The following is an 18,320-nucleotide window of genomic DNA, read 5'->3' on the forward strand; positions in this document are numbered from 1 at the left end:
TAAAGTCAACTTTTAATTGTAATTACAAGAAATTTTCAAAAGTTTTGTTAAAAACATCCCGCATACGGAAATCTAATCAACATGGAAATATGAGTTGGATTTTCATATTTTGATCAATACGGAAAAAACAGAACAAAATGTTAGTCGCAACAATGAAAACTATTTGACTTCAAGAATGAAATATATTGTTGTAAAATATACTTGAAATACTTTTTCAAAATTAAATAAAGATAGAGAAAAGAAGAACTATCACTGAAAAAAATTTTTTTTTTAAATTTTAAGATGGTGTAAAAATTATTTTTGTGCTGTGATGTTTTCGGAAAGAAAATGACGCCTCATTTCTAGTTGAAATTAGATTTAAAATGTTCAACTTTGGCTCTCCGAGGCGCACACTTCCTCTCTCCAACGTTTCTTAGCCCACTTACTTTGACACTGCAACACCATGCCAAATGAAGCCGTTTTGCTTATGTCCCCATTATAAGCAATTACAAAAAACTTCATTTTGGAACTAAATTACCATCTAATATCCTTGATTTCTAACAATAAATATTCCAATTCGTATGTAATTTGTATATTTAATTAGATAGTACCCGACGCGTTGCTGCCGCAGGAGAAATAATTTTGGAAATACCGTTTGAAATTTGAAATAGTAATCTTGTTTAATTAGGAATAATGGAAAGAATGCCATTTATCGAGAATGAATACATGCATTGAAATGGAATGATATATAAAAGAAAAGCATGGATATTTATTCTTTTTTATGTTGTTATTCAGGTGCTTTCAGGTAGACAATATTTCTTGTTCAACAAAAAAAAAAAAAAAAAAAAAAAATCTTTACTGTCCTACACGTGAGCATCTAACATGCAACTGGCCATGTGAAAAACTTGGATTTTCTACATTCAATCCGCACACTTTGATCTTGCGCCTTATTGATGGTCATCGAGAATGCAATTGGAATGAGGAACTGCAGTCGTTTGAAATAAAAAGCATGTCTGTGGGAATAATGGGAATGCGTGGAATAAGCCCATCTTCTCCATTCGACTTCCATTAAGAATAGTTCCTTCGTTCTTGTTGAATGTTGTTGATTCTCGATTCAATAGTGGTCTTCTGATTCTGTTGTGCGATATTGGGTAGCACATAAACATTCGATTCTTACCGCTTGTTGACCTTGAGATTCTGAAGCATGTGAATTTGCATTTCGTAAACGATCTGCTTCTTTTCTCGTTTGTTTGAGAAGCTGGAATTTGCTTATTTCTAGGTGCTTCGCTGGTAGATCTACTAAGTGACGAACGTTTGGGAGGCATCGTTTTTGACAAAGCAATGAACAGGATATACGCTTGTATAACTAAAATATCTTTTGTTTATTAACTGAATGAATACAAAAATGACTGTTTGCACTGGAAAATTTCCATTATATATAACTTATCTTGATAGGCATTGATAATAATAATTATAATTTGTATGTGCGAGATAAACTCTGAATAATATGTGCGGTTCGCCACAGCCGAAATATTGTGCACGCTGAATGGCAACATCCTGTGTAGATGGCTATACATTAAAAAAAAAGAAAAAATGAGCGCTGGCACGAACTATTTCCCATTTTATCTCACTCAAATTGATTAACACAATTATTGCTTATAACAATTTTATTTTGTTTGATATATGTGCGATTCACTCCGCATGACGTTTGTCTTTTGTCAATTTCAAAATAACGTTGAATAATAGAAAGTATGAAACGATTTGTTTGTAACTTTTATTATAATCAAAATAAATGCTAATATTTGCATTACGCCTATAACTTTTGCGCAATGGCAAGTAATAAAGTCGCTAAGTTTTATCGCCATCGGATGAACGGTACGGCAGCACATAAAATACGAACAAAAAAAATATTCATTTTTATATATCAGATATTCTTCCAGAATATTAAAAGAATGTTAAATATTCTACTTCACATTACTAAATTTCTTATCTTTCTAAAATAACTTTAATTTCTTACTTCTAATATATTTTCTTCAAAAATATAAACTGTAACATAACGAAGCATCGGATCCGATTCTGATAGAAATTTTTTTTGTAAATTGAAATATGAATCATATTTTCATAATTTATTAAATTTTATTTCTTATCCGAATTTTTTTATGTTTCCGTTGTGTTTTAATTTATTTGAAATTTTATACGTTTTTATATTTTTATTTGATCTCTTTTATGACACAAGCGCATGTTTTAAACATTTTTATTTTTATCAGTTTTCACTCTTTGGTCTTAAATGTGTTTCATAATTTTTGATTATAAATATAAAAATTAATATTTTTTCAATTTAAAGAATTGCATTTGTTTTTTTTTATGATCCTGTCTTTGTAAAATCAATTTTTAGTTAGATTATTTTAATAAATTATATAAAAAAAAGCATTCTGTTTTCATAAAGAAATAACTACAAACTTTCAGAACTCTAATACATCAGAAACTGAAAAAATCCATTGCGAAATATCGCCTTTAAAAATCTAAAGAGTGAGAAATTGAAGAAAAGCATTATAAAAAAATGCTTTATTTTAAAAGAACATATCATTTATCACTTAGTTATTAAATAATGCACTTATTGACTTTATTTTTATAGTTTCCCCCCCCCCATTTCATTCTAGCTTTAGTAGCTGAGAAGGAATGCCATTAATCGTTTGACTGTTTTTTTGGTTGAAATCTTTGTTTGAAGCAAAAATGATAATTCTGAAATATGGCATTGAAAAGACCGGATTCCTACTTCATAGAATTTATCCCTCATATAGAAAAACAAATAAATTGTAAATCTTAATTTTTAAAAAAAGTCATTTTTTAATACTTCATTTAGCAGATATTTCTTTTAAAACTAAAATTTCACATTTCATGTGCAGACATAATCGTATCTAAAATTTCTTAGTTTATATCCATATTTATTATCATTTGGGGGCGTCCAATTTTGATTAAAAGCTTGAAATCTCTTCTGCAAACATGATTCTTTTTTTTTTTTTTTTTTTGCACAGAATTATGTTGTGCCTACGTCAGTATACCAATCAATACGTCACCAATACACTTTTGAAAGGATGGTAACACGTCCGCAGATCATTAATCTTCTTACAGTTACACGATAAATTATAGTTAGATTTATCTTGTCTCGGTTAGCTGGGAACTGTAATTTTTAACCTTATTCCGAACCATTTAGTTCTGGGTCCTCTTTTTTGTGGCTTTGACGAGAGAAGTGAAAATATCGACTTATCATTTAATAAAGCTATTCTACTGGTCTTTTTTTATCGCTCACATTTTAACATTAAGTTATATTTATAACAGAAAGAGTTTGTTCTCGGTTCTTCTCTCCAGATGAATTCATCACATTTAAACCATGAAATTTGACTCGAAAGTGTCATAACTAAGACTCAATACTTCTTGAAATCCCAATTTTAATACTTAATATAAAAAAATTTAAATATTTTGTTGTTATTTTAGGAGGGGGTGATCATTAGCGCCATTTACTCATAGTTTCGTTTCTGAGAACATTAGGGGCGAAATCGATATACCATAGATACAACGATCTATTTCCATTCTAATGAAATTTACAATGTCTAAATATATTTGAGGAATTTTGAGTGCCTTTTTTTTAATGTAATCGTGTCTTCTGAAAATGTAAATTAAGTTCATGGAGGCGACATTCTAATGTCAGCATCATTTTAAAATAATGGTGGCATTTCTGATATAAAATAAGAATAATCAGAATATCTTACTCATTTGATTTTTGTCGATTGTTTTTCTGATGACGTTGAAAGGTTTACAAGTAATCGCGGTGCAAAAAGAGGTAAAACTGTGCTTCTCGGCTGCCTTCCTTTTTTTCAGTTATCATTTTTACACAATTTTATTTCTAATGACATGAAGCAAATTTCCTTTAACACTTCTATATTTTTAGAAATGTGATTCGAGTTTTTATCCTCTAGAGTATTCCTCAAATTTCTTCTCGAAGAATTCTTTTTTTTTTTTTTTGAAGAAATATGTTTTTATTTTATTATATGACATTTGGAAAGAAAAATTCCTTTCCAATAAAGAAAATGTTTTTAATTTTCGAAATGTGATCTTTTTTCTTATTTATCCGCATTCATATTAGCTCGATTTCTTTAAATTAAACTGATAAAACACTGATTACTTCTATATTATTTCGCAAAGTACTTATAGGTGATTTTTTTTACAGAGAAAACTTTTTAGTATTTTTTTCTCCTGCAAAAATATTTCTTAATTCTGAATATAATGTGTATATATATAATACAACATTTTAAAAAAGTTCAGTTTAATCCACTTTAAATAATACCAGTCTTAAATAAATAATACATAATTAAGAAAAAAAATTAATAGTTTTTTTTCCACTAAAGAATTTGTCTTTGAAAAAGTTAATATGAAATATTTGCTAAATAAAAGAAAATAAACAAGAGTGCTTCTTTCCGAACCGAAAACGAGGACTGTATCGGCGTACGAGTGATCACAAGATCTATTTTATTTCATTTAATCTTAGTGATTTGTTTTGAAGAAATGTCTGGCTTCTCTCTTTTTTACACAAGGTACATAAATTTATTTCTCTAAATAAATGCAATAATACGGGACATGTAATTAGAGACGAATGCCGAATAAATCATTTCCATTAGCCAGTATTGTTTATCTATTGTTCCATTTGCTATTGTCAGTGGTATCGAAATTCAATGCTTTGCTCTCCAGTTACAAATTCTAACACATGCATCAAAATTCATCTGGAAATTCCAATCCCCTAATCAGGCAACTATTGTTGCATTAGAGATCGCATTGAAAGACGCGCCTTTCTCTGTTTCTCGAGATTGCCAACTCATGCCGTGACAAAATCCTAATCAAATAAATGCTAATCATAGGTTTGATTCGTCACTGAATAGCATTCATTCCAACAAATTCTAACTTACTCGGCGATCTAATATAATCTTTTGAGATTAAGTTGGCTAAACAATGAATGTACCAGAGCAGATGATTTGTTTTCACCGACTGGCTTCAGCATTTTATGGGCCAATCTGGGTACAGTACAAATTATTCAGGTTTGGCTTTTAGCAAAAGAAACGGTTTCTTATTTATCAAATTTCTTCAGTGAATTTTTTGAGCTATGAATTGAAGAAAAAAAATAAACAATTGCATTATGAATAAGTAATAAATAAAATGATGTCATTACAATTTTAATGGAGTTGTGAAATATTCATTGGATTCTAATTATATTCTTACTTCAGCTTTTATTAGAATTTTTTAAAATATCACAGAATAAATGTGATATTTTAAAAAATTCTTTTTTTAGCAATTTAAATGCTGTGTAACATGAGCCTTTACTTTTATCACTTTTCATTGCGCTGAGGACAATATGTTTTCGCTTCTAATTATTTTATTAGTGATTATTAAATACTGTTCTTCACGAAATTATTTTTGACTGAATTTTCAAAATGAGGCAGCTTTGTGTCGTGTTTTATGTTTTTACTATTGTTGCTGCTTATTTCTTTTATGGATTTATTAAAAGAATCAGATGTAGAAAGAAATTTAATAAAAAATGCTTGAAACACGCTGTTATTAGTACACTAATAAGTAGTATTTTTTAAAGCGTTTTCTACTTTTGTAGCTTTAACTTATAGTTTTAACTGTTATAGAGCCTTGAAATCACTTTTTTTTTATTGCGTGAAAAAGTTGGTCATTCATATGGAATCAAAATTTAATAATTTATTAAGTGATAATTATTAAACAAGAAATAATTTATTCTTTAATAATTTATTAAGTGATAAAATTGAATAATTTATTAAACAAGAAATAAGAATTTCTAAGCAATCCTTTTTTATTAATTTGAGAAACGCTGATTGAAATAAAAAGAAGTGAAAATTATACCAAAGTATTAAAAAAAAATCTGAAATCAAAGAATTAAATATCTGAAATCAAACAAAGTCGAATTAGCAATGAAAATTGGAAATCAAAATCAACATTTATTAATTTTATCGATTTTATTTATACATAAGCGTTTGATCTATTTCAATATTCTGGAATTTTTAATACTGACGTTATGTGTTTGATATAAAAAAAAAGAATGCATCTCTTACATAATTTTGATTTATCTAAAATGTATGTACTAGAGATGTATTTTTATGGCAACATGTTTTTTTATATATCAAATTTTATTTTTTAAATTCATTGCAAATTTTTTTTATGTATTTTGCATTTTATGAATTTTTTCCTTCATTTTATTTTTATTCTTTGTTTGATCGTCATCTTTCTTTGTCTCCATTTAGCTTGCAATATTATATAATTTTCAATTCCTTTTATTTTCTTCTTGTCTTACAAAATTATATTGCATATAATAAAAATTTTACAGCACATTATAAAATCTTTGAGCACTTTTGAAAATTTTTTAAACAAGACTGATTCACTGGTGGAAGCTGTAAAAAGAATTGTTTATGCAATGAAAATAATAAACGATATCTTCGAAGAGAACGCTCTTCCTCAACCGTCTCAAATGGCGGCTTTTTGAAAATTCATGCTCTATTTCGCGGCCAGGGGAAAGTGAACAACACGTAAAATGATCTAAATTATTCTTTTTTGTGATATCTTATTGTTTCATGTTTCAACCCGATCAAAACAATCGTCACACTCTGTTGTTGAAACTATTTTTTTCTGTGCAGTTTGAATATAATTCAAAGTGTATGCATTTTAGCTAAGTTGCAATGGTATTCCGATTCAGAAGATACGTTTTGCGGGTAAGTGTATTAGTTTGGTTTTCAGTGGAGGCCATTTATTAAAAATTAATCTTCGGCGTACTTTGAGTAATAAAATTTTATTTACCAATTTATGCTCCGATTTCAAATGATAATGTTAGAAAATTCCTTTTGTTACGAGAATATTAATTGAAGCTGCATCTAATTCCATTAAGGTTTAGCCTAATGTTTTAAAAGTTTTTAAATGAGAGTTCGATTTTTCTAAATATTCTAGATGTTTCGTAATGTTGGAAATTTGATGCAATGAGAGAATTTTGATGCATATTTTAAACATAACACAATTTAAATGAATATTTATCAGAATTTCGCTGCTTTATGTGTTATTACATTTGAAAACTGACTTCAAATATTATTAAACTATAAGTACGTGAAATGAAATGTAAGCAATAAAGTCTGCTCTCAATTTTCTTCACTTAAAAATGTCTCACTTGTGTGACAGTATTGTTTGAATTTGCATTTTTTAAAAGTTTTCCAACAGTAAATCAGAATATTTTTATCCTAAGAAAAGCAATTTTTCTATTATCTGAAAATTCAATCTATTATGTGCTATTTTTTCTAATTGCCACTTTTTTAGAAAATTTATTTTTAACTATAATTCTTATTACTTACACACAAACAAATATATGCATTTTCATTACATGGAAGACAAGAAGAAAAAAAATCAATTGTTATTGTAATTTTCTCATATAAGTGATTGGAAATTGTTATTGGAAAATGTTTTTTATAATTGCATATAGCCATTTTAAGGAAATGCTTAAACTTTCTTAGTTAATTAATCAAAATGTTAGTTCAAAAATATGTATTTTCATCAATCGATTTTTTGAAGATCAAATGATGAAGAGTTATTCGAATTCATGTGAATTAAATTTTCAGATGTTATGTTTAGTCTTTCGATAAATTAATTTTCATAAATTTTAATTCCTCAAAAGGAATGTTTACCCAATATTAAAAAAAATATATTGTTTGAGAATTTAAAGGGCTGCATGCCTTTTCTCACATACATTTCATAATTTTTATCCATTAAATTAATTATAACAAAATATTAAAACTAAGTTAAAAAATTTTTAATATACGTAAGGTTTCTACACAAAAATAACTGCAAATTTCATTTATCGAATTTTTGCAAGCACTTTAATGTATACATTAGTGACCACAAAACTGGATTCTTTTTTTTCTCTTTTGTGTTCTTTTTCTCTTGTGTGTTTTGACTAAAGAAATACAAAATATTAATACTATCGTAGCCTTTAGCATTTTATTATTACAAATAGCAGATAATGGCTAATTTTTGAATAAGTAGCTGTCTAGGGCTACTAGGTTGAAAGAAGGACGCAAGAGGATGGATTAAAAAATGTTATTAACTTCGTTGTCAAATAATGTTTTTAACTAATTCTCTGAATCGAAAATACTAGGATAATATTAACTTTTTGCCAAATACAATTGATCGGATTCCTTATATGTTTCATCATGTTAACTGATTATAAAAGCATTTGTAAATATCGAGCATCTGCTTAAGTAATATTTTGTGCAAACGTGGATGCCACATAATCATGAGTCATAACAAATAAATAAAAGATGTCATAAAAATATCTTAATATCACTAAGATGCTAAAATAAAAATTTAGCCTACAGCATTGAAATGTTAATTAAATTTCTAAAAAGTTAGTTATGTTGAAATGTGGAGCTGCTGAACTGACCAATTTATTAAAAGAATTAACCTTATAATGTTCAAATCTGAGGTCACTAAATGTCTAAATCCGCCACTGCATAAACTTCTCTTTACATATTTTTTGTAGGGAAACCATTTAAACGAGTTGCGCGAGCTTTCAAGCTGTAAAATCTCATCAAACCGCAACGCACAATCTGATTTACCTGCGAGAATTGTTCTCAAGTGAGTGAGAGATTACTCATAGATCGATAATAAGACGTTGCTACATAAATTAGCCGATTCTCTGTTCTAGGAATGATAAATTGGCGTTGCCTACTTAATTGTCCGATCGCCGATGACGGGATGTACCTTGATAAGAAGTTCCACCTATGTGATACTTGTCATTGGAGTGTATTACACTTTCGAATTCCCTCCTCCTCGATAATTTCAACGAGCAATTATTTTAGTATCCTTCTTTTCATGATCTTTCAATTTCTGTTAATATTATTCAAATGCAAGAGAGAGAGAAAAATTTCAAATTTCATAAACCTCAGAAATGCAGTTTGCTTCGTTTGTAGTGTTTCTGTTATTTTGATAACCGCCTGTATTTACTAAACGGCATTAAGCTACGTATTTTTCTTCTGGGACTTTTACTATCTCCTTTCACTATTAGGTATGTATGCAAGAAAAGTTAATTTGAGTGATTGAAACAATTTGCAAGTAGAAAATATTGTTGCTGTGTTGTTTCAATATTCCGCTGTTTCATTTTCCTGCTTAAAATTTTTCCTGCATTTTTGTCTTTTTTACAATTATTTGGATTGGAGTTCTCTGCCCATTCCCTTTTGTTGTCTTAAGTTAGAACTTATGTCATGATAAAATCAGGAATGTTATTTGTATAATAAAAGGAAATTCATATTAATGGGTGTTTAAAATAAGTAATTTCACGCATTATAAAATAATAAAGGAAAATTGCATATCCTTAATGAAGTGAAAAGTCATTCCAACTCTTTTTAAAAATTGTTCTGCTTTTTGAAGGTCAGTATTTGTTCATGTGAAACAAATTGTGAAGCTCTTATCGAGATTCTTTTCATGAAATTAACCCAATTTATATCAATAACCCATTTCAACTATCGATATTTCCCACACTATGATTTTTTTAAAAAGCTAATTTTAAGTTTTTGATTGTATAATTTTGATGAAACGCGTATGTTTATGGTTCAGTAAATACTAAAATTCATGATCTTTATACGTTTATGTATTTTATTTATTCTGTGAGATTTATTCAAAGTAAATATCTGCTACTATTTTTATATAATTATATATTTTTAAAAATCTTGTGACTATTTACGGCAACTAATTCTTTGTATTTGAATTTCTGAAAAGAAAGAATTTGAATTTCTTCTTTCTATATTCAATTGTGGATATTTTTCATCATATCGCTTCATTGCTAATACGTTGAATTAGAAACGATTCTAGCTATGTATGAAAAAGCGACCTAAAATAGCTATTTTAGAAGTTTACTACTTCTTAGATTTAACTTCTAAAAATGTAAAAGAAAAAAAAACTAAGAGATTTATTATAAATAGTATAATACCCAGCAATTTTGTCTTCTCTTTTAAATTCAATGTAACGAATAATCAACAAATATAATGGTGAGAATTATCTATTCGAAATTAACTTGAATGGCTTATTACACAGTGTACGCAAAGAAAATAATTTCAAGGTCATTTTGTGATATATAATTATTCCAGACAAAATTGTGCTTACAGCGAGCAATACGTTTATCGAGAAATTCAAGTTGTGATATCAGCATTGTTCAACTTGTTTGAATTTGCAGTTGTTTACAAATCGTGAAGTATCATCTCTTATGATAATACCTTGTATCACGCATTTTTTATCACCATTTGTTTATTTTACATAATGTAAAATATAACTTCAAGAGATAACTCATTTATCACAAACGATTATATTCATAAAAACCTCCACGTTCTATATGTTTATTTTCAGTAGCTCGAACGTGCGGTGAATTTCTTTCTCTCAGTTTTCTTGCTCTCGATTTTTTAATTTTGTCAATACATTTATTTCTTTTTTTCCCTTTGAGGACATTTAAGAAATGGGATCAACCTGTTCGTGTAAGAAGGTAAGAACACTCACTTAGAAGAATTATTCCTATTAGAACAGTTTCGTTTACTGTACAGGGAGAAGGGTTGCATTATGTTGGTAAGAATAATTAAATTTATTTTTATATTTTCGCTTTGAAGTATCGAAGATGAGTATAGTTAATTTTTGCTGACCTAGTTAGTGTTCAGAAGTGTGCATTCGAATTTAATGGTTATATGTTATGCATTCGAATTTAATGGTTATATTCGAATTTAATATTTATATGTTAACAGAATAGGTTCTTTCCTATTCTGTTAACATATAAATTTGGCTACTTAAATATTTTTTGCTTTTTCACGTGAAATTTATTGTGGTGAAGATATTTTAAATTCAATATATAAATATTTTTTCCTCTTATTATTGGAAATTGAAGCAACAAAACTGAAAATTTTATGAATATAATAGTGTTTTGTTATTTTTTAAAGCTGTAGGAAAGTTTTGATTAAAGTTGTTTTTGAAACATTGGTAGATATCATTGATTGTGTCTAAAGCAGCTAGAACCATAATTGTTCAAGATGTATGTGTTTTGAATTAAAGAATATTGAATCATTGACCGAAATTAATTTTCTTATTGCAGGCGTTGCAGATTTATCCTAGAATTTCAGTAAATGGAGGGCAAAAACCAAATCTTTCATTTAAACTTTTTCTAAACTTCTAATACTTATTCTTAATAGCATTTAATAATATAAAACGCTTCTTTTCATAAATCATTACACTTTTCATTTTTTCATTTCCAGTGAAAATATTAAACCGCTTGAACAGTTTTTGTTTAGTTCCTTTTAAAAAGCTTATTTAATCAATTTTTAGTTTACAATTCCTTTTTTTTATTGTTCTAAAATTTTACGTTTAATCTTATTTTAAAAAACACAAATACTCATGTTTCCTGTACTAGAATTTAATTCGTTTAATTTAATGAAGAATTTTATAAATACAAATAGTACATTTTGAATTGAAATAGTATCAATCATAATTTTTTTATAAAACATGTATTTTGCATTTATTGTAAAGCTGAAAATTAAATAATAATGAATTAAAGTAAAACTGCGCCTTTAATTACCTACACTTATTTTAAAATTTGGATCTACGATTCCAATTGATCCTTACCATATAAGAAATTCTTAGTTTACTGTGAATTTCTTCCTTCTAAAAGTTGGAAATTTTGTTGAAAAGTGATATTTTTGTTTATCATGTGCAAAGCTAAAACCGTTGGGCCAAGTTAGCAGTATTCCACTAAATTTGACCTAAAGAGAGGATGCCGAAATAAAACATTCTAAATATTTCTATTTCCTGTGACATAATGATATTATTTTTTCATTGGAACATTATCTCCTATTCTAACTCCGCAGGTGTATAAACATATTGTTGTAGGAGCTCAATTTATTTTTCGTGATATAAAGATATTGTTGTAGGGGCTCAATTTAATTACAATGGTATCAACATGTTGTTGTAAGAGCTCAATTTAGTTGCCAGTTTAATAATCAAATGCAAAAGTGAAATATTCTCTGACAGCATGCTTTATTAGAATTTTTTTTTCGAGATTTAGCACTTATGTTTTATTTTCTAATTCTCTTCATTTATTCAGTTCTGTTGCACTTGGCTTGGAAAGTGTGCAGTCATATATTATTCAAAGGAAATCATATTGTACAACAAAATAATGCAATTAAATTTATTACATCTCAATTAATGCTTAATTGCTAAAAGACTTCTGGGAAAAATAAGTCACATATTACAAATAAACTCGGATTTCGATTTAAAGTTTTAAATATTTTTAAAAAATTTTCAAATTAATTTTCAAAATACCCTTTCAAAAACTCAATTTGCATGGAGGAAATATTTTATTTTTTATAAAATCAGAATTATTTAGAACGAAAATATTAAACTTGCATTGAATATAAATCTATCAATAAATATAATGTAGAAAATGCAATTATTTCTTCTATGTTATTGCTGAGAAATGAATTTCAAAATACATATCAGTGCAGTATTATTCACTTTACAATTGAATACTGGCTTTTTGAACAGAATTTAAAGTTTTGAATCACATTTTAGCAAAAATTCGATATTTTTGATTCGTCAGAAAATTTGATTTGACAGTAAATTTCTTTTTCTACTCCACAGTTTCAAATAGATTATTACGCATCATTTTGCATATTTATCTATTGTTCCTCAATTCTAAGAAATGATTGATTGATTGGTATGCATTTGTTTCTATATAAAAATTACCTAACGCAAACCTATATTATCCTATCAAATTATTCAATAACGGCTAAATTATTAATATGTGATATGTTGTTATAAAAACATTAATTATTGCTGCTTTTTGTATTCTTGGTTAAATTATATATAATTAGAAAAAGAAGTATTGTAAACGTCAAAATATTCGTGATTTTGAAGAATGTTCATGTTTCAAATCTCCCCAAATAACTCAAAAAGACTTTGAGCTAAGCAAATGAAATTTGGCATATGATCTTTACACTAAATTTGTAGATTTCTATCAAATTTTGAACGAAATCCACTCTAAAGAAGTTTGTCCAGCTATCCAATTAGAAGTTAATACGATAATTACTGAAGGAAAAGAACTAGAGAGATAAAATCTGGTACATGGATTGACTATCTTAAATGTAGTTTTGCGTGGAATTTTGGAGCTAAATCCGTCTATAGGTTGACTGTCCGTCGATCTGTACTTTTGTATGCTTGTAAATGCGGTAGTTTAAAAATTTAAGGATTTCAAAAAATGATTTTTTTTTTATTTGATCTTATGATTACAAATTGTAGTTCTATTTCAAATTTTGGTTTCAATCAGTCTTAGAACTAGATGTCTAGAATGCATAACTAATTTGGCAGACCAGTGGTAGGACCAGGAATCATTAAACAGAACACAAAACGCAGTTACAACTCCATGTTCTGTTTTTGAGCCATCTGTGAAGATATTGATCTTGTTTATTTGAGATATATTTATTTCTTCATCTTCCTATGAGATTTGTTTGGGATTGAGATGCTGTGAAGGGTGAGTTGATCAGCCAGTTGCTTTCTTCTCTAGTTCTTCTTGTTGGATCTCTGTTATTTTATGCGCAAGAGGGATTCTTAGGTGATATATTGAAGTTAGTCTGGCTTCAAACTGTAATTACACGTGCAGGGGTGGAATGCCGAGAATGGTTTGTAGCTCTGCTGTTGGAGTGGTGCGATAAGCACCTGAAATATATAGAAGAAATGGATGGTGGAGAGTTTCCTCTTCTTTCTGTATGTTGGGTTTAGACACACGCTGAAGAACCATGGACGAGCACTCTCTCAACTACTGTCTTATAAAGAACTCTTCTTTGTTTCTGAGAGATTCTCCATGAGCTTCCAGCAATTGTTTTGAGGTTTTGATGTATTTTAACGGCCTTTTCTCCATTTCTGTTTTTCTATATGTTCCAGCCAGTTTAATTGGTCGTCAATGTGGATTGATAGATATTTAAAAGATTTGGTTCTCTTAATAATGTCTCCATTCCTTGTGATTCTGGGGCCTCCTGCCATTTTGCTGAATAAAATATGGGTTGTTTTTTCCGTGGAGATGGAAAGTTGATTATTTCAGCACCAGGAATTAAATTTGGCTATTGCAAGTTGAGTTTCTCTTTCAAGGTTATTTTTTGTGTCCGGTTCGATAACCAGTACAAAACATCTGCAAAGGCTTGAATATGTACATTTTCTGGCCAGACCTGGTTGAGAATTTCATTGATTACGAGATTCCACAGAGCCTGACCACTGCATGATTATTGAGGGCAGCCTTGTTTCTGATCTTTCATGGCCGTTAGATACAAATACAATAGCGGAAAAAATTAAAAAGAGAAGATTAAAAGAATATTATATCAGTTTTTTTTTTTTATCATTTAATTCCCAACGGCATCTCTATCTTTTTTTTTTTTTTTTTTTTTTTGCTGTCAAACGTCCAGCGAATTAGAACTTGAAGAAATCCATATCTGTAAAAACATCATGTAATTCTTTAAAATTATTTTGTTTGGTACACCCTTTTATAACATATATATATTAGACAAAGTCTGTTATGCTAAAATTTACTGAAGAAATTTAAACACCATTATTAGTTCTGAAAGTGAAAATCAGCAGTTCCGCCAAATTACAATCCTCGTCGATGCATTAGAAGGATGTAAAAAAGGCTTTACTCTAAAGGTCAGTCTATTGCCATAAAACATAAACCTGTGGTGAAAGAAAGAGCAACGTTGAAAGGGAAACAAAAGGCGGACTCATTATTTGATGCGCAAAGAAATGTTAGCATTAAGAAACAAAAATTTTGAAAATTTAGGAAGGCCAGTAAAAATGTCTTAATAGTATTCATGTACCAAGATTATAAAATAACTATTTATTTTTTCGGCTCTATTTATCATCGAAAATGGTTAAAACTCTCTAAAGGATTTTAATAAACACGCTGTGTCGAAAAAAATTTATAAAACTGGCGTTAATAATTTAATTTTTCTTTTGGGAAATCCAATCTTTCATTCTGATATACTTTCTTGATGTAAAATAAAGTTTCAAAGCGTTATCTGTTACTTTATTCCATAAATCAATATTTTTTTCTGTTCCAATAATAAGAAAAAAATGTGTAAGCTAACTGTATATTGTGACACCGTAATCCATTCAGCGCCCTAAAATAAAAATATGAAAAGAAGATGTTTTATTTACGTAAACCTTTATTCGTGCCTCTCTGCAAACAATATGGCGCTAATTTAAATTTCTGTTGCGATGAATAAAATCTCTCCTTGTGTGAATGCTCTCCGAATTCTGTCGAAGTTTGCATAATCGCCAGAATGTTGTGACATCCTGAGCTTTATTTACTCCTAGGAAAATAAAATTGAAATTCCAGTTACCGCAGGAATGTGAAAACTGAAATCCGCTATGAATATTCAATAGAAAACGGTAGAAGTAACAAACTGTTCCGAAATGGCATTTAAATAATAAAAGGCAAATGTGTTTATTATTATTTTTTTGATCAAATGTGTTGAACTTGACTATAAACGGATGTACTGTGACCAACTTCTTTTAAATTTTGAAGCCTTTCCAACAATGCTAGCCGATTACTTGTAATCAAAGTTGTCAACACAGCTGTTCCGTTTTTTTTTCCCTTGTCAGTTTTCGATAACGCTTATCTCTTGTGTATGTGCGTTCAGCTATCATTTTATCCACAATGACAAGGTCAAATCTCTGCTATTATGACAATGTTCTTTGCATAGGGTGACACAATAAACATATCATTGAGAGTATCCCATAAAAATGGAACGTAAGTAAATTATTATCATTTGGTGATAATTTTGATGACAATTGCTTCAAAATGTTTTATGCATATCGCTTCCATATTTCCGTATGAAACGAATCGTGGGAATCTAATAACACATTAACCCAACAAAGAGAGTGTTAATAATCGAGAAAAAAATATTAACTTCAATTCTTCCTCACTTTTTCTTTGAAAATCATTCATTATTCCATTTTTGAAATGATGGAATAGCGCCTTTATAATGGTGGTGGGGGGGGGCGAGTGTCGGTCTTCGAATTTGGTGATATGGAAATGTACAAACATCTTTCGATGACCGGGTTTTTTTTTGTTTTTTTTTTTGACATGAATGAACTTTTTTTGTAGTTAATCATTTCTTCAATAATAGAATGCGATTTTTTATATGAATTTCCGAATTTATACGAATTGCCAATCTTAAGTTTTTATAAGTCATATTCTTTAAAAATTTTTTAATTAATTATTATTATTTTTATTTAAGAATTTTTAAGCAATATCAGTCATTTCAATTTCCAAAATTTTAAGAGAGAGATATAACTGATTTTTTAAAAAGTTCATTTATTTCCTTTTTATTATTTATTTATTTTTGTATCTGGAATGAACATGTTATATCATGTTCATTTCAGATATGCTAGAAAATTTAAAAGCATACGTTACTGTTTTTAAAAAATTTATGTTTTTCTTACTTTTTCAAAATCTGGAGAATCAATCCAATACCAACAATATTGGAATATTTCATTGATTTTATTTCAAGTTGTGATTTACGGTATTTCAAATATTGATATGATTTTTATGCATCACGCTTAGCAGATACAGTCATCGGATTTTTACTCTGTATGGGAGTGCGGAAGCCTATAATCTCTGTATAAGTATATATCGACTTGGGAATCGGAGAACTGCGTGTTTGATGGGCGATTCTACCAAAATCTCTGCTCACCCTCTCCTCCAGTCTATGCCAGTTTGATGTATGTTCATTTGGTTGGGTCAAATTTCTTCCTGTTGGTGTTGGAAATGAGGGAAGTAACATCATTTTAACGTTCCATGTTCCCGTCACCTGGCTAAAATTCAAGGTTAAAATGTTTGTCACACATTGGCCACCTTCGAAACAAGATGTTCATCCAAATAAACGTAAGCTAGCATTTTTCTCGTGCTTTAAATAGTTTAACATCATTACGTATTTAAATGAAAAGTTCCTTTTTATGCGTTTTTTTAAATGTTTAACTCAATGTCAATTGATTTTCACTTACAAATTACGATTACAGAAATTGAAAGTCAAGTGTCACGAATGATCAGATTATTGATTTCTGTGTTGAAAAACAGACAGAGGTTTAAAAAAAATATATTTGGAAATGAATTTTGAAATTGGGTGAGACCATCCACTCGAATGGATAAAATAAATGCAGTTTTTTGACTCTATTTTCTTGTTAAAAGTTTTTTTTTCTTTAGTCGATTAGGTGATGTTTTATTTTTAAAAATTATGAAGTATTATTATTATTTAATGATGCACCAACCACCTGTTTGGTTTCAATATAACATTATGTAAAAATATTAATATTCTTACTGATGATTTGTTTTGCTCTCCACAGAATAAACTTCCTAAATTCTTAGCTTTTCTGATGCGTATAGCTGTCATAAATGAATCAGAATCCATTCAACGGTACTGCTCCACGTATATTGTAGAACGAATGGTAGCCAATCGGCGAACAATGAATCAGGCGAGTCTAATGGATATGGTTATTAGTAGAGAGTGGCAATCTATTAATAAATGGGTTGCGATTTGACGGTTTAATTCAGAATATGTGATACGATTAAGTTCGAGAACTCATCGCGATTCTAACATAAAATCAGAATTGCATAACTGTTATGTTATATAAATTATTTCACATTTATGATAATGTTGAAATTCACACCATGACTAGAATACTTGGGCGATTCTTTTTTGTTATGAATTGAAACGTGACCTTCAGAATTTTTATATCATCAGAAGTCCCGTTAGGAAGATGGCAGACCCTATATCAGTGACCGAAACATAATCGGTGCAAAAACGAATTTTGCTGGGCGGGAGATGAAAATGCGTATGAAATGTGTCGGCGGCGGCGCTCTTCCTGGTGTGACTTAGAAGCTTGTAAATTGGTATTTTGACTTTGATGAATTTCTCATCATTTAACCACGGTTTTAATAATGAAACAGAATCTTTTAGTTTCAAAACGGGAAACACGCACTTTCAAAGGGTTCTAGGTTTATTTCGTTGAAAATGAGAAATGTTGTGTCCAGATTTAATTATTTATATAAATATTAACTTTATTCTGAGTGAAAGCTAAGTGAACAAAGTATTTTATTTTGGATTTAAAATTTAACTTAAAATCCAACAAAAGCGTTCTAATGCTGCAATCTTAGAAAAATAATGGAATTAATGAAGAAATTTTCGAAAATACGCTGTTAATAAATTTTAGAAGTG

The 18,320-nt window shown here is 28.8% G+C and overlaps 1 protein-coding gene across 5 annotated transcripts in view; it reads left to right on the forward strand.

Annotated features, from left to right (window-relative positions):
- The window catches only part of LOC129969706 (inactive dipeptidyl peptidase 10-like), a 203,563-nt gene that overhangs the window by 96,500 nt on the left and 88,743 nt on the right, over positions 1–18,320 (forward strand). Inside the window, exon 1 of one of the 5 annotated variants that reach the window (XM_056084401.1) lies at positions 10,427–10,561. The exons of 3 other annotated variants lie outside the window; for them this stretch is intronic. In XM_056084401.1, coding sequence (XP_055940376.1) covers positions 10,535–10,561 — 27 coding nt within the window. In that variant the 5' untranslated portion in view covers positions 10,427–10,534. Of the gene's footprint in view, positions 1–10,426; positions 10,562–10,620; positions 10,642–18,320 lie in introns of those variants that run through there. One more of the 5 variants, XM_056084402.1, reaches the window with a different exon arrangement.

This window comes from Argiope bruennichi, chromosome 5 (genome assembly GCF_947563725.1).
Source record: "Argiope bruennichi chromosome 5, qqArgBrue1.1, whole genome shotgun sequence".
Lineage (NCBI taxonomy): Eukaryota > Metazoa > Arthropoda > Arachnida > Araneae > Araneidae > Argiope > Argiope bruennichi.